The sequence below is a fragment of the Citrus clementina genome, unplaced genomic scaffold (genome assembly GCF_000493195.1).
Source record: "Citrus clementina cultivar Clemenules unplaced genomic scaffold, Citrus_clementina_v1.0 scaffold_9, whole genome shotgun sequence".
Classification (NCBI taxonomy): Eukaryota; Viridiplantae; Streptophyta; class Magnoliopsida; order Sapindales; family Rutaceae; genus Citrus; species Citrus x clementina.
The window spans coordinates 22,593,704-22,617,956 of NW_006261964.1; the positions used below are offsets into that span (position 1 = coordinate 22,593,704).

General features: G+C 32.3%; 1 protein-coding gene across 2 annotated transcripts; it reads left to right on the forward strand.

The window, feature by feature from the left end:
* Positions 1-230: 230 nt before the first annotated feature.
* LOC18031752 (probable methyltransferase PMT6) lies at positions 231-7,368 on the forward strand. Of its 2 annotated transcripts, XM_024182456.1 has the most exons (8): positions 231-522; positions 1,554-1,628; positions 1,766-2,111; positions 2,612-2,901; positions 4,516-4,899; positions 5,660-5,906; positions 6,033-6,171; positions 6,661-7,368. In XM_024182456.1, the coding sequence occupies exons 1-8, from the start codon at positions 363-365 to the stop codon at positions 6,817-6,819; spliced, it is 1,800 nt and encodes a 599-aa protein (XP_024038224.1). In that variant the 5' UTR covers positions 231-362; the 3' UTR covers positions 6,820-7,368. The 2 variants fall into 2 exon arrangements, with proteins under 2 accessions (XP_024038224.1, XP_006421263.1); XM_006421200.2 differs by lacking the exon at positions 1,554-1,628 and having other exon boundaries at positions 1,691-2,111.
* Positions 7,369-24,253: the final 16,885 nt, after the last annotated feature.

The following is a 24,253-nucleotide window of genomic DNA, read 5'->3' on the forward strand; positions in this document are numbered from 1 at the left end:
TGCGCTAAAAACATCCTCATTATTTTTTAATTAATAGAAAATGAAGGGCCGAAAATTAAATGCTACACAGTTATTATCATCGACGAAAATGATTAAATAATTAATCGAAAAAAACAATAATTATGAAAATCACGTGCATCGCACGTTCGAACTTAAATCTAGTCATCGATGTGATGCAGGGGTAAAGTGATGAATAACAGCTACCGACGTAAGAAAAAAGAAATAAAAAAAAAAGAATCGAAAACGAACATTGATTTGACCATAACAAACAATCTACAACTCTTCAGTTGTTAACTGGACAGACAACAGCGTTTGCTTTTCTAACTTCTTCTTCTTCTTGTTGTCTCGGAAAAGAAAAGAAAATGGGGGGTTATAAGCTGGGATCAGCATTTGATTTGAAATCAGGGCGGGCGATAATGGTGGGCCTTTTATTAATGGTGGGTTCATTCTACTTGGGTACTCTCTTCGGAGGCAATGCTCCCATCTACGTCTCCAGAACTTCCCCCAATTCCTCGTCGTCTGGTATTTCTTCATTTTTAGCTCATTCAGTCAGTTAGATCACGTATACCCATTTCCATTTGGATGTCAATTTTTTGCCTTTTTTCAAATTTGAGCTCGATTTTGAGATTTGGGGTTCTGGGAAAGTTTGTGTATTTGAATTTTTAGTTAAACTGACCAATGCCCTCTTTTTTTTAATTATTTTCTGCTCTTTTTATTTCAACTGATTGCATGTAAGAGAGCCTGCAATGCAGTTTTTGTTATTGGTTTATAGATGCAGTTTGCCTAATTTAACAGGAAGGAGTTGAAGGGGATTTATTAACTGACTTTTTTGTTTTTTGAGGTAAACCAATAACTGGGAGTTCTGCATCTGCTGAATCTAGTTAGAAAGTCCTTTTCTTGTGTGAAGTGGCTTAAGTTGCAAGAGATTATTCACTGGCTAGTCAATGGACAAGATTGGTAGATCTGAAGGGACTGTTGAATTTAGTTGTTAGCTTCCCATATAAACATATAACAAGAGGCTCACTCTAACTAGCGTTGGCTAAATGTTCAGAGCTCGTAAAAGTCTGTTCAAGAATCTTCAGGGTGCCCCTTTGTATGAGATCGAAGACATTTTAAATAAGACCATGTTAAGGACTAAAAACATTTTTTTACCTTTTTTTTAAATTGCTTGCAGGCAGACGTTATCCCACGAGACTATGACAATGTTTATGTTAGATAACATATCAATATTTGCTGCTTAAAAGATGATTTTACTGTCATTCATTAGTGTAGATATTTAACTTTCTTCTCATACCACGTACAGTTAGTTGATTACAATTTTCTGATTTTTTATGAAGGTAATCATTGTTCTCATATTGAATTTTATATCATAGAGGCATGTCAAAGTTTACATCAATAGAATATGATGAAAGTTTAAACGTCCAGAAAATCATCTTATGGATGGAAATCTCACGTAGCACTTTGTAATATGAATGTGTTGTTTGCGCATGTGTACCGTGAGAGTTTAGCCTTTGACTAGTTCGATTGTTTGTGATTATAGACATCTTTTTCAGTTGCAGGTACTACCACTTTTATGAACAAAGTTACTCTAACTTACAGGAAAACACCACTTGTTATTCCAGAAAGTGGTTTAATAATAGTTTAGCCTTTGACTAGTTCGATTGTTTGTGATTATAGACATCTTTTTCAGTTGCAGGTACTACCACTTTTATGAACAAAGTTACTCTAACTTACAGGAAAACACCACTTGTTATTCCAGAAAGTGGGATGAATGTATGTCCTATAACGTTTAATGAGTACATCCCTTGCCATGACCCTTCATACGTGAAGAAATTGCTCCCTAGCTTGGATCTTTCTAGAAAAGAAGAACTAGAGAGGCACTGCCCTCCACTTGAAAAGCGATTGTTCTGCTTGGTGCCTCCACCAAAAGATTATAAGATTCCTATAAGATGGCCAACCAGCAGGGACTATGTGTGGCAAAGCAATGTAAATCATACACGTCTTGCTGAAGTGAAAGGAGGACAAAATTGGGTTCATGAGAAAGGTCAATTGTGGTGGTTTCCTGGTGGTGGTACTCATTTCAAGCATGGGGCACCTGAATATATTCAAAGGTAATTACGATTGACTTAATTTGATAGATGCTCCTCTCTCTCTCACTCTCTCTCTCTCGCTCGCTCGCTCGCTCTTTTCCTCATTTTCACTGTGAGAAAAAAGTTCATTTGTCTGCTGTATATATATATATATATATATTTTTCTGAGAAAGTGTTGTTATTTGAAAAGACTTACATATCTGAGTATTGAAAAACAATTGTTACTTTATATAGAAGAAAATTTGAAATGTGTACTAAGTGGGTCTGCTTTATGCCCTCAAATCTGACTCTTCAAATCTGCTTTATGCTTCTCATTGCTGTTTAGGTATATAGTAACAAACAATGCCTAGTTTTGTATTTATTTTTTTTTTTTTCCCGAAAGAAAAAATGGACGGACTTATTTGTAAGCAAAACTTTGGTTGGCCTTTAGCTCTAGTTCTGCTTCTGCATGGGTTTTCTGTACACAATAGTTCGTGTTTTCTTAATTGTTAACTTTCTTTTCCTTTTCTTTTTTGACACAGGTTGGGAAACATGATGACTAATGAAACAGGTAACCTGCGTTCAGCAGGGGTATTTCAAGTTCTTGATGTTGGCTGTGGAGTTGCCAGCTTCTCTGCTTTTCTTCTTCCCTTGGATATACAAACAATGTCTTTTGCCCCCAAAGATGGACATGAAAATCAGATTCAGTTTGCTTTGGAGCGAGGGATTGGTGCAATGATCTCTGCCTTGTCCACAAAACAGCTTCCTTATCCTTCTAGCTCATTTGAGATGGTTCACTGTTCAAGGTGTCGTGTTGATTGGCATGCGAATGGTATTTGCTATCTGAAGTAGTAATAGGTGTTGGATAGGCAGCTTGTTATTTGCATAAATTATCATGTTGATCTAATTCTCAAAAATTCTTTCTGTGATATGTCATCCATTTTGCTGATAGTGAATAGCTAGAAATGATGAATTTATAGCATCCACTAGTGGCTGGGACTTAAATACATTGCAAATAGGCATATTGCACTGACATTCTATATAAAGTTCCTATGTTGCTTTAGATTTTGTAATGCATATGTACTGAGCATGTCCATCCCAGTGACTTTGCAACCAGATCAAGTTAGGGAGTAGCAATTCATTATATTAATTAGAAATATCAAAAGAGTTATGGCCTTGTAAAGTTTATGTGTGGCTGGAACAACTTTGAAGAGATGTATTATTTCCACTGCTGGTCTGAGTATGTGTTTATGTATCCCCATGTTGTCATTATTGTTGATATCTATTGGTTCTAGACCAGCTGTTAAACTAAACATTAAATTCTTAAGGTTCAAGATATCTACGATCTCATAGGTCCTGAGTTTTTTTGTAGTTGGGACTTCAAATGTAGAAAGCATATATATGTTGATTGTGTAGCACTTCCCTCATGATTGATTGGTAAGCACAGCTGTCTTTGATGTAGTAATTTCTCAATGGATATCTGTTGATGATTTAATTTGAATGCATGGAAGCTTGAGCTACTGGGTAGTAGCCAACCCCATATTGCTATGGATGGTAATACACTTTTAGCAATTTGATAAGTCTTTGAACTCTTTTTTCTGTAGTTTCTTGCACTAAGATCTTCTGTTCCGTTATCACAAAAGAAGATCAGTATACTGTTAGTTGATATTTATTCTAAGTGGTTTTTATTTTTACTTGCTCTCAATACTCATTCGGATCCACTATGCTGTTTTATAAAGGGAAGAAATAATTTCACTCTTGAAAAGGCTTGTTATTCTCCCATTCCTTGAAAATCAGTAAAGCTATTCTCATCATAGCTTTTATGATGACAATGATAGTTACAGATATTTGATAAAGTAGAGAATTTCCTTCTGAAGAGGAGTGTAAGAGATTTCTCCCGAATAATTTTGTCACTTCCCTTCAGCAAATGTTAAAAGCATGTGTTGTATCTTGGATCTGTGGATTTGGATGTCCACAGTCTGTGGGTTCCTATGGAAAAGTAAATTTGAGTTGATGACCCAAATATAAGAGAAGTGGCTCGGAGGTTCAGAATATAATAGGAAATACTTGTAATTTTATAGAAGTAATACCGTCAACCATATTACAAAATTAGTTTTGTATAGTGCTTGTGTGTTATAGATATATTTTATAATATATTACCAAGATTTATTTTATAATATGTTGCTATATTTTTTAACATGATCATATGATGTGGTAAACAACAAAGTGGATTTTGTGATAAAAATTAAGACTTATAATTCTCTGTAGTGGAACATTCATCCTATAAGAGTACATACTTTCATGAATATGGTTGTCCTTGCTTCATGCTCTTTGGTAATAGGAAAAATTTAAAGATGTGATGGTAAAGGTACTTTTATTTTGCATTTTAGTAGAGTTTATTCTGTTACTGACTTTTTGTCATTATACTTATTTTGGGTTACTGCAGATGGTATTTTACTAAAGGAAGTTGACCGTGTTCTACGACCTAACGGATATTTTGTGTACTCGGCTCCACCTGCTTATAGGAAAGACAAAGATTATCCATTGATTTGGGATAAATTGGTAAACCTCACTACAGCAATGTGCTGGAAACTAATTGCTAGAAAAATTCAGACTGCAATTTGGATCAAAGAAGAAAACCAGTCTTGCCTTTTGCACAATGCAGATCTAAAGCTCATTGATGTTTGTGATGCTGTTGATGAGTTTAAACCATCATGGAACACGCCTCTTGGAAATTGTGTGCAAATAAGCAGTGCACAAACAAATTCCCAGAAACTCCCTCCTAGACCGGAGCGTCTCTCTGTATATTCTGAGAGTCTCAGCAGAATAGGTATGTACCTTTTATGAACATGGACTAGCTAGTTTTTGTTTAAGTTTCTCAGTTACTCTACTTATTCAATTTGCAAGTTGAATGTAACCATCAGAGATATTTGCAAGTTAAATGTAACCATCAGAGATATTTGCAAGTTAAATGTAACCATCGATCTCTGATGCGTAAGATTGAAGCAGAATCTAAGGCTTTTTTGTGCTTATTCTTGATACTTAAAGATGCTTGCTTATTGGCTGTTAATTTATTGTTGGACTAATTTCATAATGTCCGTGTTTGACCCCAGGGACTTTTGCTCATGATTTTCTAGCTCAAATTATAGGATTCCTAGTAATTATTTTATTTTGTATGAATTAGTAAACATTTTGGACTGGAGCTATTTTCCATTGCAGCAAATTAGAATCAGTTGTAAAGATACTCAAATAATCACAGATCAAGGAAAGAGAACATAAATTTATGGCACAATAGGAATGTGGGCAAAACATGGATATCTGAAGTTGTGGAATGCTTTTGAATTTTTATTTTTAACTTTCTTTTTGCATGAAATGTTCAACTGATTTTCGTATTGAATTCTTGTACTAGATGTGTCTTGTTATCATTTAAACGGATAATTCGGGTTAATTAAAATGTAAAGCATGATTGGATCAGTGGCATCACACCTTGTTTTTTGACTTCGATTAAATTGAAGTAGATGAGTGATAATATTACGTCATGGAAAGCAGCAGTGTTATATGATATGATAGTTTAACATTTTTCACCATAGGTATCACTCAAGAGGAGTTTACAACAGACACTAGCTTTTGGCAAGATCAAGTTCGTCATTACTGGCAGCTGATGAATGTGAATGAGACAGAAATACGAAATGCCATGGATATGAATGCTTATTGCGGTGGATTTGCTGTGGCTTTGAATTCGTTACCCGTGTGGGTGATGAATATAGTTCCTATTAGCATGAAGAATACTTTGTCTGCTATTTACAACAGGGGGATCTTAGGTGCTTTTCATGATTGGTAAGAAATAGTCAATCATTAATTTGTTTGCATTTTTCTAATTTCCATGGACAACTGGCTAGCAATATGCGGATTTCCTGCAACAGTTACTTGATTGTTAATTAACTCAAATATGTTGCAATTCAGGTGTGAGCCATTCTCAACTTATCCACGCACATACGACTTGTTGCATGCTAATCATCTCTTCTCCCACTACAAAAATCGTGGAGAAGTTTGCTCACTGGAGGATATTATGCTGGAAATGGACCGTATAATACGACCGCAGGTAATTGTTTCAAAAAATTTCATCCTTGTGTATGTTAGCAAAGTTGAAATGTGGTTTATGAAGTCTCTAAAATCATAAAGTGGGCCTAATCTTAATAGCTGAAAAACTAATCCTATCCAACCAGCACAGCCTTCATTTTTGTGCCTTAAGATTAGTAGATCGACAGTCATTAGCATATCAAACAAAATACGTGGATGATATTCACAAATACCAGAGAGCACAATTTATCGTGTTGGTGCATAAGCCCTTGGCTGTTATTATACCGTACGTTCATATAGTTCCATCTGGTATAGATCAAGACAGGAACAGTCCTACTAGAGCTAAGCATTTGTTTTGGTAATATTAATAATCCGATAGTCCCCTTTTCAGCTCATATACAGTCTTTCCTCTCTATTTAGTTGAGACGACGTAGTTTTGCTTTCTTTACTAGAGTATCATGTCTAATTACCAATGATCTAAACATTTACCTATAACTTAATGTTTATGCAGGGATTCATTATAATTCGAGATGAGAAATCTCTGATAACAAGAATCTCTGATCTTGCTCCAAAGTTTCTGTGGGACGTCGAATTGCATTCTCTGGAAAATAGAGAGAAGAAAATGGAATCTGTGCTAATCTGCAGAAAAAAGTTCTGGGCAATTGTCTGAAGTGTATCTTCATAGAATGATTTACCACAACCTACAATAGCTTTTTGTACCATTGAGTCTCCTTTTTAATTTATAATTTTTTGTTTTTACTGCAATAGCATGGCTTCTTGATCTTATGAAGATGGGGCAACAAGTCTTGTAATTTATTAATTGCCCACTAATCTTTTCATCTGTACATGTTTAACCTTCTAATATCTTGACCCTTTTACTCTTTCTATAGGAGCCACCGCTTTGACTTATTCTCGTTTCTGGAAAACCAAAATTGTAATCAAGGCTAACAAGGCAATTGACAAGAAGCTTACATTCCATATTAATTTAGGGGTTCAGACAGGCGTTTTAGTAGGCCATATTGTGGCGGAAGATTAATTTCATTAAAAGGCCTAAATTGGTGAAGTTATATTATAAAGCTTGGGTCAAGCTAAAATAAAATATTGTACACAATGTGTATGACTTAAGCCATCGGCCGCCTTTTCTCCCTAGTTCTGCTGTTCTTTGCTCGCCGGCAACAGTGAACAAAAAGGAGTTTCCGACCGGGGATTTGTATTTTAAAATTCTTTTATTGTTATTTTTTCCATTTTTTTATTTTTCGAAGTTTGTAAGAGTTGCGTATTAAAAGTTGGTAGCAATTTCTACCCAACAAATATTAAATTAAAATTAAATTTTCCCTGATTGAGATGCATTGATTTTTGACAAATAAAACGAGGGACCTGAAGGTAATTTAAGGGAGGCACCAATGAGGGAGAGGAGAAAGCTTTGAATGTGTAAAAAGAGAGGGGCACTTTGTTGAATGTTGAGTGTGATTTGACAAGACAGCCCCATGCTTGTCGGCCTTACTCAGTTGCCCCAACACACAAACCAAACCCAATGGCCATTTTGTTTGTATTTTTGCACCAAAATGGTTGACTCTTTAGTCGTTGCCGCCTTCACCTATTCATATTTCTAACTCTTATTCCTAAGTTTCAGGCTTTATTACAGTACAAATTAGCTTCTACATAATGAAATTATATGGACTTTTCTACTTTCTATAATGCATGAGGCTTTTAGCAAACATGTAATATTGTTGCGTTATAATAATTGTATTATATTGTATTAGAATATATTGTATTATATAATGCACAACCTATGGTCAGTATAATATTACGGTATTATAAATAATAATAATAAGTTCATATTACTTAGGCTTATTAATATTTTTAGTCACCGAGAGATCCCACTAACATATTTCTGTGTCTTTTGACGTAAAATTTGGCTATCATTGAAATTTTTGCTGCCGGACTAATGTAGTTGCGCCATCATCACTAATATTCAAACTTTTGTTCTCCGTAGGTATACCGTCAATAAATAATTAAATAAAATTAGATAAAAATAATAGTTATTTTTTTCCTTTAATATCTAAGAAATGATTCAAACTCACCTATCGGACATAAAGTTTACTAGCTAGCTCCAATAATTATGAGTATCTGCAATCTTTTCTAAAGGTGCATATTTGGGTTGCAGCAAATGCAGTTAATATGATCCTCATAATGCAGATTTTTGATCGACAAACAGCTAAAAAAAGCATATCTTTTGCTTTGTTTATTAGCAGTCTAATCAATAAAGTAAACGAAAAGTGAAAACGATACCAAAATTTAGATAATGTCGATCTTAAATCTCAATTAGCCAAAAGCTTGTGAAAATTACATTTCACCATACTCTTATCTCATTAACAAAAGCTTCATGATCTGCTCCAATTTGCAGTGGGGTCTTTTAATCTTCTTCCTAATTCACTTCAGACATAATGAATATTATTACTGGTAGTTAGGATCCGTTGACGTTTCTTAATCTAAGCTCTCGTATTTTTTTTTTTAAATCTTGTATTACAGTAATATTCTTTTTTTGTGAATCATTTTTGTTCTTAATTTGATTAGAATTCATGTTTATTTGGACTTTTTTTTTCCTTATAATAGAATTCTAAATAGATGCATGACTATTATTAATACGAATAAACTATTGGAAACATGTTTTGTCAGGAATTTGAAAGGTACGATAATATGATATTTAGTATCGTTTTTACACTATGCCACATATTTGTATTAGTATATGAGATTTAAAAGTTCAACTATGGTGTAACAACTATATTGTGCAGTAGCCACAAGTTTTCTATTTTCTATAATAAATTTTTTGTTAGTAGTAATAACATTGCATTACATGTTGCACATTTACTGTTACATTCAGTGCAAACATATATGATGAGATTGAAGACAAAGCTATTACAAGCACATGGGATGAGGTATATACAAATCCTATTCAATTTTTCATCGGACTCGTCACAAGAGTTCGTGCAAAAATTCAAAGAAGTATTTAATGGGTTGATTCAAATAACTTGGGTTTAATCTAATTTGTAGAGGCATATTGAAGAAATCACACATGATATTCAGACTAGAGATGGCAAAATCCGGATCAAGATCCGGATTAAACTTTTGGCATCCGGATCCAGAAAAAAAATATACGAATCTGAATGTGGGTAATATCTGCACGGATTGCGGACGGATATTCTGGATATCTGGATCCGCATAATAATAATTTTAAATTTAATAATTTACATAATAATATTGAATAAAATTCAATTATAATTTAAAATCAACAATTCAACATAAATAACATATAACACCATAAATTCACAAACAATAATTTCACAATATAAATCAAACATAAAAAAATAATTTAAGGTAAACTGATTTATTACAATATTTTCTAATAATAATAATAATTATTATTATTATTATTATTATTATTCATAGTTAATGAAGATTATAGAGTTAATTATGCTTATACATTTAAATAAATAATTTAATTTATACATTTTTCAATTGAAATTTAATTAAATAAATAATTTAATTATAAAATAATGCATATCCGGATATCCGGTTTTTCAAATGCATTTGCATGCAGATTCGGATCCAAATCCGCACGGATCTTGATTTTTAAGATCCAGATCCTCATTTTTTTTAAGATCCGGATCCGCATTTTTTAACATGCAGATCCATATTTTTTCTGAATCTGGATTCCGGAAGATTCGGATCCGGAGTTTATTGCCAACCCTAATTCAGAGCACCAAATGTGTGATTCTGGCTTTCAAAGTTTTCGAACAATCACTACCATGACATTAGCAAGTTAGCTTGCATATTATGGCTGGAAAATATGCTACTTTCCTTCTTGGATACTTTCCTATTTCTTGAGAAGGCAAATGGTGAGACAAATCAACTATTTCTCTTTTAATTACCTAGTTTCCATTTTAATTAATATAAAGCATTAAAGCCATTTAAGAGACTTTCCTTATTTGCTTTAGATTAGGCCTTTTTTTAGGTAATTAATTCTGATTTGATTTTGGTTTGAGATTTATTTCCGAAAATTTCAAGGGTAATTATGGGATGGAAATTCTTGTAACCATCCCTATATAATGTAATCGCATCCAATAAAGAAGATAGATCAGTTTAATGCAGTTAGCTTGAGACTTTAATTCTCTTTGATTCTTAAACTAACTCTTTGAACTTATCAAATTTTCATGACATTCAAACCCTTGACTTATCAATCAGACCATCCATAACTGATTGTGGCATCCTCACATACCAAGATTCATGCCTTCATTGAGCACCAGGTCATGGTTCCATTCAATTCTAGGTTTAGAATTCGAACTTGGAGACTAAATTGTTTAGGGTCATGTTAATTCTTTAGCGGGTTTCATATAAGTATAGATAGTAAATACAATAAAAAAAAATTATTACCAATAACAAAAAATGCAGTGACTGCAATGTGTAACTAATATACCTTAGCAAGACCCGAGATTTAATTATACTCCTACATTTTGATTTAATAATTATACTAATTATAGACTTGGAGCTTGTCCGGATAAGATCATATATATGAGGAGAGGATCTTGTATATTACATTGTTACGAACTCCATATGATACAAAGTTTGAAATAAATATCACAGTGAAATAATTTGGAATGATAAAAAAAAATTTTTTTTTAATTGCATGGAACATGTATAGTTAGTCTTAGCTAATTGATTAATGAACCAATACTTTTCACACAGAAAAGGAAAAGAAGAAGAATATTTTTTCCTGATTTAGACATAAATAAAGTTGATGAGATGAGTATGAATCAATATATTAAAGGTTGATTTAAATCAACCACTAAAGCTTGATTTAATCAGAATTAGCAAGTGTATAGTTCAAAACCTTAAATGCACCATAAATGTTACAGTAGAAAACATCTTTCTCGCTTTATAATTATAAAAATAAATTGTAGGTCCTAGAAGATTTCACTTCATTAATTATAGCAGATGCCCCCTTTTTTGCTGCAATTAAAAAACATACGTGATGATTCAAAAGCATTTCTCGCTTACTCTGGCATAACCCTTTGCACTTGCTAATTTTGCTAATATCTCTGTCTTTCTTTTATTCTCAATTCTAAAAGCTCATTTCTTACTTCCGTTTTGAGGCATTAAAAAAAGCACATCGTGCTTTGTAAAAGCAAAGTTAAAAATTATAATCCAGAAACCATGCCACCTAAAGATTGGCAAGGGTGGCCCAATTGCGAAGATTTATTATTATTATTATTATTCTTGTTGTCACTATAATCACTTTCTAATGTATAATTTTGACATACAAAGAAAGATCACCAAGAAACAGTAAGCCTCGGCGATATTTTATTTTTTGTTTGCACATACTGAAATGATTTTGTGTTTTTTTTGTATTAAATCATCTAGTATTCAAAAATCACATTAGGATCTGACTAATTCAAATTCGAGCCGAGTAAGACCACTAAAGTGGCAAAGCTCTCCTAACAAGTATTTTAACGCAGTTGCATTCTCAAGTCTTAAATTGAAAATTTTATGTGTTTTTAACAAAACAAGAACAAACATACACATACGTCATAAATATGTGGACTATAGTAGCGATTTAATAGTAATTTCACTTGTGCTTTAGCAAGCATTATTGCTACTTAGCATCATCTGAATCCATAACATGAAGTCACATAGGTGTTCTAGTGCCCACCATATGATGGGTGAAGTTACTCACTAGATGATTTTCCTATAGAGTAATGATCTAACATATAACGTTGTCCACGTGGCACTATCTAGTTAATTAAAATTTCTAACTCTATTAGTTATATTTAAAAGTTTTGTTTGGTGATAAGAAACTACACCCATTAAAAATTAGGTCTTATCCTAATTATAACTCGAACTAAAATAATTGGAGTAAAGTGTATTTACAGTCAAATCAACTGTGACCAGGGTCAGCTCCAAATTTATACTTTTAAGCATTTACACATTTATGTTGAACTACTTTATTTGATATGAGTATATAACAAATAATAATGACGCGTAATGAAGAACCACCTTGGTTGGATAATTTTCACCTCTCTTCCCCAATTTTAAGGAAAGGGTCAAATTCATGCTTGTGGTAAAAGATAAATATATTTCTCCATTATTTAGAGTAACTTTATTTGATTTTGGAGTTTGCCCTTTTCTAAATGTCATGCTTGCCCTTTATTGTTCACTGTTGTGCTAATCAACATATACTTCTAACTATAATATCAGTAGATAGAATAGAAAAAAAATATTGTCTAAATCAAAGGTCCTAATGAATTTCCAACTGCAATATTAATAAAATTTTATATAAGAAGAAGAAAACAACAATAACAAAAATAATAATAAAAATAAATAAATATTAAGTTATAGCGAGTTGTAACTTATTTCTCATACAAAAATCATACGGAATAATAACACAATAGTGGGACTCACATGATTTTTATGTGAAAAATAAGTTACAGCTAACTTAGCACTCTCCTAATAATAATAATAATAATAATAATAATAATAATAATAATAATAATAATAATAATAATAATAACGACGACGACCACGATGATGGTGCTGAATAATAAATCCAAATAAAATTCCCCACGTTCAATTACAAAGACAAGCCTGACACCTGAAAAAATCAAATGTTAGTGGTCACGGGCTTATAACTGAAGTTCACTCAGTGGAGTCTTGAATATCATTTCAATGGATGTAGCATATGTTATACGTAGAGACAGTCCAAGTTAAGAGAGAGTGAAAGATGGATGATGAATGAATACCAGACCCATTTGAAAGATAAAAGGGCAAAAAGGCAACAAAAGGAATGATAATATCATACGAAGACTTAATTTGATCTTGATAGAAGAGACATGTGATGAATCCTGGCCTCTTCTCTTTCTCCCAGTCCACTGTTACTGTACACGAGTTTTAAAGTTAAGTCTAAATGACTGCCTGTAAAAGAGTGTCAATAGTTGGCACGTGGGAGTCAGTGCACGCAATTAACAACAACAGTTGCCAACTTATATTATTCAAACTACTAGATGTTCAACAGTATAGATAGAGAGTGTTCATGGGTCTTTGCCACGTGTCAGTTATGTGGAGGGGTTTGGGTGGGGGACTTATATGTATATATAAATAGACCGTTTCTATGTGTTTGTACGGTTCTTTAGCCGTTTTTTAAGGGTTAAAGGCTTGAAGAAATGGGGTTGGGTTCGGGTCCGGTGTGGTCTCAGGAGTCTGGTCTGAACTCTGAAGTCTGATGGATTGAAAGGTCAGGCGAGGCCAGTTCATATGTCAACATCAAATCTCTCACATGCATTAACCCTCGTCTTGTCAAATCATTTGGAATCAGTCACCAAGCAAAAGCACCAGCATCTCTCACGCTTACCCATCAATCCCCCACCTCCTACTGGTTACATCATGTATGTATGTATTTCCGATACAGTGTTTTTATTTTTTTTCCTTTTTTATATTGAGCTAATGGTAAGTGGTAACCTTAAGTTTTTATATCCTTACCAATATGCGTTTGTGTTTTTATGGGATATTGTGCAAATTGATCATTTCGACCAGTCCTAATCGTGTTCCATATTACGTGGAAAGGATGTGAAACATGTACATATTAGTTATTTTGATCGATTGATAACAACTAATAATGAAGAAACCCTAAGCTTCAATGTATAAATTTGTAAGTTTTACAAAAAAAATGACTCGGAGAAGACAAACCATAATTATATACAAGAAAAACTCTGAAATTAATAAGGAAATCCCACCCCAAAATATTTATATGTTGAGAGAGAGAGGAAGCAATTATAAGTGAGAAGATGTGGGAATTTTATAGTCAGAGGGATCTAAGATCTAATTTTTAAAGAGAGAACGTGTGCGTTCAAAGAGATTATGTGGATGTCAACAACTTGATTGTAAGCATTTAAAATCGAATCGACACTTTTTAGTTACCGGTAGAAAAAGTTCCAAGTTGCAAAAATCAAATTAATCATAACCGTTTATTAAATCTAACGATGGAAATATGGGGATGTACGGCCCGGGGGGACGGACCGTAGCTTACGCCTACAAACTTACAAAATATATACATCAACTGATTGATGATGTTTAGGGTTTCTGCCAACTGTCCCCTGCATAATTTTCTCGCATATAATGCAAGTTTCACTTGTGCAATATATATGATTCGGTATCCCTACCTAAGACTTTTGTATATATGCTGCAATTTAGCTCAGTTTGATTGGTGCAAAGGCAAAGGAAATGCTTTAGAAGTTGGAGACAGCCTTTATCAAACAAGATTTTGAAGATTTGATCACACTTTCAGGAAAAATAAAATCTATGTAAAAGTAGTCTACAGTTTCAATCTCACACGCTTTTATCTGGCATCCTTAACAATCACTACTGCTTTCATGAACTAAGTAGTTGCGTTGCCCTTGGAATTCCTTTGTGGGGCTAGTTAGGAAGAAAAGGAACAACGACGGCCCCACCTAACTTGTGGTTCAATTAATCAATTCTTTGCATCTGATGAAACCATGATCTCAACTATCCAGCCTCATCAGTTTTAAAGAGATCATGTCTGTTTTGGAAATTCCCAAACGGCTCCTTGCAGCTATAGGCTTTTCCATTTTTGCTGAAAAAAAAAAAGATAAATAAAATAAACCCCTTAATCTGCAATGAAAGATGGGACCCTTAAAAAGAAAATTTGGTTATGGATAGACGGGAGCGCCACAAATTTATTCCCACTTAAAATGAGTGCTTGGCTATGGCATGATGGCAATGGTTGCCCTAGTTGGTGGAGGTCAAACAAGTATAAGAAAGTGGGTTTCCCCTTCTCTATTTTGATTTTTTAATCTAAGCCGCAACTGGTCTCCTAAAGGCCTGCAAGCTTACTCTAGGTAATTAGTTAATTAATTGTTTCTACATATTAAACCTTATTTGGCAATGGGATCAAAATTTCATATTATAGTAATTGATATTGTTCCTTGAGAAATCCGCATATCACATATAAGAAATTTATGAGAAAATATAGTTTAAAATTAGGAATATAATGACATTTTGACCTCGTTATATAGTTAGTTGAATGATTTTTTAATTAAGGACCTCTGATTATATAAAAATTAAGGACAAGTTAAATTAATATATATATAATCTAATTTAATATATTTTATCTTATAATGTATTAAAATTTATGTTTTTTATCTTTTAGTTTATTCTTGATTGTAATATATGAAATTTACTATAGCATGTTTAGGTTCCAGATAAATTTTTTATGTTTAATTTTATCCATTTCTTAAAACCGTAACATAAAAAACATGCTAATGAATGATAAATGTGATCTATGCCAAATAATTAATTAAACTTTATCAAAATGAATGGGTTTAGCAATTATAAATTTGTTAGAGACCTAAGCGATAATAACAATATTTAGAGGAGAGCGAAATGTGCCTCCTTTTTTTCCCCCAAAAAATTATGAAAATACATTGTGATTTGTGATCTATTGCTAGGTGGTAAACATCTGTGCATGCACCATTGCGGTAGCCGACACCTAATTATAATATATTTAGTCAATGAAGTAAGCTGGGCAATTTGATCAATGTGGGACCTGTTGTAATTCAATTTTTTTGATGGGGAGTAAAAGATTATTATTGATCGATTAAAGTTTTCTTCTATGGGAATGGGACACTCGTTTGTCAATGGCAAATTAATAGCAACATGTACACATTATCGACCATATATTTATACTTTCAGATATCTAATGTATTAGGGCAACATATATTATCATCATCATCATCATCATTATTATACAAACACACACACGCACACACTCCCTTTTACCTGTTGCTTTCTTAGTTTGCTTTCTTCAGTTAAGTCTTTTTCTTTTGGTAAACATGATGATTTAGTCTTCAAGAAGTAATGAGTGAAACACAATGCCATGCCCAATGTGTATTCCATACCTAGAAGTTATTGGAAATCATTTCAATAGTTTAAGAACAGTTTTTAAAGCTATTTCTAAACACTATTTGCCTGAAGAGTAATCTGGCCATGACTTATGATTATTAAAATATTTAGTGCTATGACATAGTATACGGCAGAACATGATGCTACAAAAGTTATTTAAAAAAGAAAAAAAAAATCTATTGGCACAGTCTAAATATTTGCACATATAATAGACAGGGATTTAGAAAAAAAATCAATCTTATAATGTATACGTGAGGGACTTGAAACATCTGGTTTTCTACTAGTTCATTGAATCGTTTTTCATGCTACAAAAGTTAAAAGAAAATTAAAACTAACAATGGAAGTTATTATAAAAATGGTTAATTGAAGTGATTACATACTCATTTTGCTTAAGGGCAAGATTAGAAGCAATGAAGGGGTCTAAAATTATTAAAAATGTAATAATGTTGGAAGCAGTTATTAGGAACAAAGCTGGCGATCAATATAATTAAATTAATACTTATCTAATAATCAGATTTTGCCTTGCCCTTTGTGCCGTTAAGAAACTGTCATCAGTGATCATTAAAAAGTAAATTGTGATGACTAGGGATCTAAACAAAGGAACAAATGGCTATAATCGATGCTAAATTTGATTGTTTAACTTATACAGTAGAATAATAGCCGTTTCTTTACATGACTGCACCAATTGAGAATAGTTGTTGTCTTCTTTCCCCATGCAGTCGTCTCATGCAAATATTATTATATACACATTAATTATGAACATATATAGTTGTTTATAATATAATCTAGTTAATTACACTTAATAATTATACGTAATAGAATCAAAAATCTTGTTGTCAGATGGGTATACAAAGAATATTTGAACATGCACGATAACATGATTGCTTAGAAAATTGCGCATCTATCTTGTCTTCAATACCAAACCCTTATTGATATGGTAAGATTGAGACTCAAATCCATGGTTACTAGTCTATTTCAAAATGCTAATGATTCTCACCAAGACCATGTGCATATATATTATATGTGGCAACTTTGAATATACTTCATGTGGCAAACATCATATTATGTCAAATCCTAGTGTTTGTCACCTTTAATCAAGTCAAGACTGGCCGACCTAATTCCATTTGGATGAAAATAAAAAGAAATTAAAAGTCTTCTTTGAAACCCTAGAGGATCTTTTAGAATGAATGAATTTGAGGGAGCTGTGACTGAGAGCCTCTTAATTGGTGGAATGTGCATTTAAATGATTATCTAATGGATGTGAAGGCCTTGAGCTGACACCATTATACATATATACTCCATTTCTCATATTTTCCACCATATGCACCACCACACATTTATGGAAAAATGAATTGTGGTATTTTGACCCTACTCTCCACAAAAGAAAAGAAAAGAAAAAAAAAGAAAGGGGAAAAAATAATATGACGCTCACCCACTTCTTCAATTCTCATATATGGAGTTTTTCATACTTCCCAATAACATAACATCAAATCATCAACTCAAATTTGATATTTAGAGGCCCACACAATTCAATTGGGTTCCACATAAGAGTCCCAAGTCAAAGTCAAACCTCATCCTTATCATTGTAAATTAAACCATTCAATCAACTTGATTTAGTTGGACTATTTTCTATCTTTTTCGTCAAAAAAGAATGGCCTAGAAGAAGAATTTGTTAGCCTGAATTTCAACCTTCAAGTAATTATCCCATAAAGCTTTGAATTGTAATTTGTAGTCTTATACCCAAAATTCAAACCATTTAGGTTTCAGCAAGGATATAGCACTGAACAAATTCGGATTCAATGGACGTTTTCTCCTTAAATTAAATATAAGAGCAACATTAGAAAAGACTAAAGAACAATGCATTATGGTACAATAGGAGGACTTAAAAATATTCAAATTCGAGGCATTATTTGCATCTTATTAGAGTAATTATATGCTTTGCCAAATCTTTATATTAAGATATTGTATTCTAATATGGAATGTCACACTGATTTAGGACTGATATGTTTTAAAACATTGTCGTATCACCTTAATTGCACGAGGGACACAGCTATCAACTCAAATTGTGACAAGGGCTTCTACAAGATCCCCAATTGATTAGTAGTAGAAATGTTTTCTCTACTAAAAGTTTTGAAACAAATAGTGATAATTTTCTGCCGCAAATAAGGGGCTCCGCTCACATCAATCAATCAAAAAATTAGCTGCCAAAGAATTCTTTGAAAACCTGAAGGTTTTGGATTTTGACAAGCAATCTAGTAGTCAAATTCAATTATGTACCATTGATATTCATTGATGTTAGTTAATTTGATGATTATGTAGATTGTACTTTATGATATGACTTGAGTTAGGCAATGCTTTGAATGAATTTAGGTATGATTTTAGGCTTCTATACTCTGATTTTGACCATTTATTGGTCTTTTGACTGCTGAATAATTTTCTGCCATTGCCTTGCCGCCAAAAACGTTTGTCACATTCGAAGATCACATGAGTTTGATCCTTAATATCAAAACTAGCATTAAATGAAGATCCTCCACAATCAAACAATATATATATATCCAAAGATAGTAAGAATAACAACTATTATGAATGAAAATATGGAAAATCCCCAAATTATTAAATTTGAATATTTTGCATTTATATCCTTCAATATTTTTGCACAAATTAGGCATTTCAAATTATTCAAAGTTTATTTTGATTCTTTAAAATCGGCATGCACATCCTTGTTTTAGATAATTGTCACATGCAGTGTCACTCCAAAGTTTTGTCAACTTAGTGCCTTATATTGTTCAGTCTACTTCTACACTTACAAGTCCCTATATGTTTGCTTTGTGCGTAACTTTAATTCTTCAATCAACTTACAAGGTGAAACATCATGTGTTGTGCATGGAAAGAGAGACGATCCATTCATCATTCATGCATACACATACATAGGTGAAAGATGATGATAGATGATAGATTGATGGTAAAAGGGAAAAACAAAGGCTGAAAGGACATATCAACGGACAAAAAGGACCAAATGTCACATCTCTTTTTCAGATGCGCTTGGATTTTTACACGACTTAAGTCTTTACAGCAATTGGAACATCATTTCCAATAGGAATAGGAATAGACAATTGAAGCGTGTATTTACAATTAATGCTGTTAGCTACTAGCTCTAGTGCCAGTTATTAGCTAGGTAGCTACCAATCTTTAAATCCTTTGTAGTCCATCTGTATGGCTAGTTATTCACTATTTTTGTTTATTCACTGCATCCATTTGAAGGTTGTACGAAGGGCAAGCTATTTTGTCCAAAAACGCCAATACCAGACCAATGTGACTTCGGAATTTACATTTGAGTCTTGACCTTGACCCATCTGCTGATACGATCACTGTTGTGATACTGAGAAGTGAGAAGGCATGTTCACCAATGGAGCAAGAGGAATACTGTGTTTTTTTTTTCTTTTTTGATTGGAGGAGAAAATAATGTTAAACCAAGAATAATCTCCACCCCCCAAAAATATATACATATTTCGGATTTTTATGAAAGTTCAAATGGGTATTGGGTGCAGAGTCTAGTCTGCATAAAGCATAGGGATTAAATGATCATGAAAGATGAAAATATTCTCAGACACCTTCAAATAATAGTACCATTTAAAGTCAATACCAGATAATTAAAAACTGTAGATCCAATATTTATTTACTAGTAATAATTTGTTATTGTTTTACTATGATACTTGTTGGAACATTTCTTCTCATAAGATCAACATCTTTCTTTTTGAAAATAGGATGAGGTGTACTCACTGTAAATTTTAGTTAGCGTTTCCTGGCCTCTTTCGATTTTCTACGTCCTCTTCTTGATTGCACTTTTTTTTTAATTTATAATAATATAAAAATTTTAATATTTTAGTCTTAACTTGAATCCTATTGTTATATGTTACTCATTTATTATATGATAAATATAAAATTACACACTATTTTATTATACCATTTAATGAATGAATGTCACAATGATTAAGAATCAAATATTGAAATCTATAGCATTACATTACATAGTTTATGTTATATTCATGAAGTGAAAAGAAATCTCAAATAAATTTAGATAATATTGAGACTCTTATATATATAGTTGAGTGTGATGAAAGTTAAAATATTCCCTCGTACCAACTTGGATTATAATATTTGTCACACTATTCTTTTGCACTCTATTAATTAGGTGCAAAACATTTTATCTTATCATACAATTTCCTAATATGGCATCTTACCCAATTTTACTTCCTCAAGAATCCCTCTTGGCTAAATTATTCATTGGAATCTTCGTAAGGGTTAAACTTTTATCCTTCGGGGTTTATGAATGCTTTCACCACTTTCTCACTTTTACTCTTTTACATAGTTAATGGTCTTTAGATAATTAACAAAAAGAAATCTACTTATTAATCTTCCAACTTAAGCTTCTCGCATTCACATAAGAAAAAAAAAAGAAGAAAAAAAGAATTCCAACTTTATTCGTATGACAAAAAGCTCATCCAATGAGCTAAAAGAGCGTTATTGCAGTCGGCACAATCAACAATACAAACTTGTTGGCTGTTGCATCACAAATCTTTTAAATTGGAAATCTCTTTTTTAATAACTGTTACAAATGTCGAGTATCGACACAAGATCTATCACCCAATTTCCAATTGACCATATGCGTTAATATTAATGTAAACTGCTTTTGTGTACTTCAGTTAATTTTTTTTTTGAAAAGTAAAGTTTTTTAATTTAAAGTATCACTGAATTTTTGTTTTACATAGAATCATATTATAATTTACTAATATTTACAATTAAAAGCGTATTAGAACCTCTTTTTAGGATATCTATAATAGCATAGTTGTGATAGGAATCAAATAATGAATCAATATTGATCCTAGTGATTGTGATAAGCATAAGATGAAGATACTTCTCAATTAAACATCAAAATCAAGAGTATTATGATATTCATGTAGCAAGAATCGTTAGCCATTAGAAAATACAAAGTTGGTAAAATTTATGGCTATTGTGAAATGAAAATATGAAGAATTGTCAATTATTATATTTGAATTGTGGAATGAAAATATGAAGAATCCCCAATTATCATATTTGGATATTGTCTGTTTAAATCATTCATTGTCTTTCGTATAAATTGGACATTGGAGGCCCTATTGAATAATAATAGTGAATTGAAAGTTAATTTAATTTTTTTAATTGAAGCCAAGATCTAACTCTAGGAATAACGATACATATTTCAAAATTTTATCCCAAATTATTTTTCAAATAATGTGTCATCATTTAGTGGTTAGTAAATTTTGACAATCATCAAGTCAGTTAAATAAGTCAGTTAAATGCATGAGGATTGTTACATAGTACTACACATCATAAATATTTTTATCCTAAAAAACTATCATAAATGGTGCGTCATTCATCAACTAGCTGATAGATAATACAATTAATTCATTTAAATCTTGTAAAGAATTATAGACCACTTAATAAATAACACATCATTTGAGATGAAATTTGGGGTGTCTATTATTACTCTTAAATGCATTACCTTACAATCCAATTGATAAATGCCACATCATTTGAGAAGAAAATTTGGGATAAATTTTTTATATGTGTAGCATCTAGCTCCAATGGTAAGGAGTAGCCTTCAATTTGGTGTGTGTGAGTTAATAAATAAATAAATAATTATTTTGCTAACTTTTTCAGTTTTGAACCCAACTAACTAAATCCGCTCTCAATAGTTGGAAGAAAATTAAATGCTCCTTTTTAGTCATTTGATCTGGCAAGGTGAATCATAATCCCCACAGAATAAATCTAGCTACTTCCTTTTTTAAGATTCGATCTAATAAGATGAATAAAATTATCATGAGATGTTACAAATTGCTCTCAGTGTAGGCCGCTACTTCTTCTCTCGAGTATGTATACGTAGTTAGTCTGATACTACAAAGAATAAGTATTGGCGTAACTTGAACTTAAATGTTAACTAGCATTAAGACTTAGTGTTCAAGCGTTATATATCCAGCTCAAAAATTATTATTAGCCGACTGGGATATCAGTCTTTCACAAGTTATATGGCATACTTATTGCATCAGGCATCAGTTATTATCTAAAAGTCAAAAGAAGAGAAGAAAAAGAGTACAAACAAAGAGCTAGCAAGAAAACCCTAGGTCCCCATCATGGAACAAGCATGAAGGAAGAAGCATACACTGCATTCACACCCGCCCTCCTTGCTACGAGCTATCTTCTGCTTTTCTGAAAAGTGTACCAATTAACACCACACCATTGACACGTATAGGATTGGCAAAATTATGTTTCTGTACAAATTATTTTCCTTTATTTATTCATATTGTAGAGAGACAGAAAAAAAAAAAGGACAAAGGGAGAAAGAGACTATGAAAAGACAAGTCAAACGTCAAATCGGGGGTCTTGAAATCATAAGACAGTCAGGTAGATGTGTTGTCAATCGATGGGATTTTGTTGTATTTGCCAAAAAATTAAAAAATAAAAAAAGACAATAAAAGAAAAACTGTAAAAATAAAGAAGGGCAAAAGAATAGGCTTTCATTTTACTCGTTAAATCCTACACCATAAATAATGGCGCATGTAACAAAGAGTTCTTGGGTGGCCCGGTCTGCCCTCTAGTTTTAGAAACCCCCACCAATTAATCCACGTGCCAAGTGTTGTCTCACGTGCAGGCTGTGGTTCAGAAAAAATTAAATAAACTTTGATGTAATGTGGGTATTGTTAATGTTTCTGATGGGGGGCATCAGCCCCAATAATATGAAGCCGACACGGTTCCCTATGCCCCTTTGTCCCTACACCTTCCCCGTCCACTCCTTAAATTCCATTTCTCTGTTATCCATGCATTAATTTTTTCCACTTATTAATCTTGTTACTTTACAAATATAATTAACTCTCATGTCTAATTACAATATCCCATTTATGCAGTATTTTTAATTACGAAGTGGGTGTGAATTAGTTTCTTTAGGCATATCTCTTGAGCGGAAACAAGAGGTTTGGGGATAGAAACCCTCGTATAGGTGGAAAGAGAAATGAATTGTCACTATAACTTAAGAAAGAATATTATAATTATAAGATCAAACACAAGATAAGTGGATGAGTATATACATATACATAAGCCCATAATGCATATATAACGTTGTCTTGATGTATTTCATTTAGTATAAAAAGGTACAAGATCCTTCCTAATCAGATTATATTGTGATGACTGATGAATGAGGTGCATCTTTAAAGATTAATAAATTTGGAATAAAGATTATATATCTTTGTTAGCTATTAGTTGTTTTTTTTTTTTTTTTGAGTAATGAATCGGTATTTGATTAATTATGAGACAATACTTTGGCTCTATATAGATGATTCCAAATTAGTATGTTGGTTTATCTGAGCAACCACCAACAAGCTGTGTGATCCAAACAATACCTCTACGGTTTCTTCTTATGAGATTGAGAGTGAGATCCCAACAAAGAAAATGAAAGGTTAAGAATTAGGATGGCCTATGTTGTTATTTGTGTCATTCTTTGATATATATAATGTGTAATGATAGCAGATGATGTTGCTTAATTATGTTATGTTGGGTAATACTACCACATTTTGTTGACTAGCTTGTTAATCTAGAGATTTCAATAGTATGCTGAGAGTATTTATCATATCACAAATGTAATTTTAATTTCATCCATGTCTAACCACTAATTAAAAGGGAAAAATAAACTTTTTTCTAATGTCAGAATAATTTGAAGTTGCATATTAAAAATGAATTTTCCCTTACCTTGACACTTTCTAAAACAAATGGAAAGATGATGTTAAAATATTAAAATTTTTTCCTTGCCCTCGTATCTCTATAAAACAAAGTGAGAGGGCCTGCTTTATCAAGCTTTTTAGGGTGGAAGAAATCAAACATCACTTGATATTTTAGAACCAATATTAGACATATTAAAAAATTTTGAATAAAATGTCGTTGTTATTTTTTATGTTTCATATTTTATCTTTCTTGCTAGGTCATACTTTAGCCTTTAACTTGTAAATATATTGAAAAAAGTTTACTTTTTATAAAACCCTCCTAATATTTTTAGGGGGATTTTAATCATTTCCATTTAGATTAAAGGGTATTTTAGTTTTTTT

Bases quoted from the DNA above. Each gene is read 5' to 3' on its own strand.
- LOC18031752 (XM_024182456.1), top strand. From the start codon at position 363: ATGGGGGGTTATAAGCTGGGATCAGCATTTGATTTGAAATCAGGGCGG. The intron at 1,629-1,765 runs GTTTAATAATAG...TTCCAGAAAGTG, and splicing joins ACTTGTTATTCCAGAAAGTG to GGATGAATGTATGTCCTATA. The intron at 5,907-6,032 runs GTAAGAAATAGT...GTTGCAATTCAG, and splicing joins TTAGGTGCTTTTCATGATTG to GTGTGAGCCATTCTCAACTT.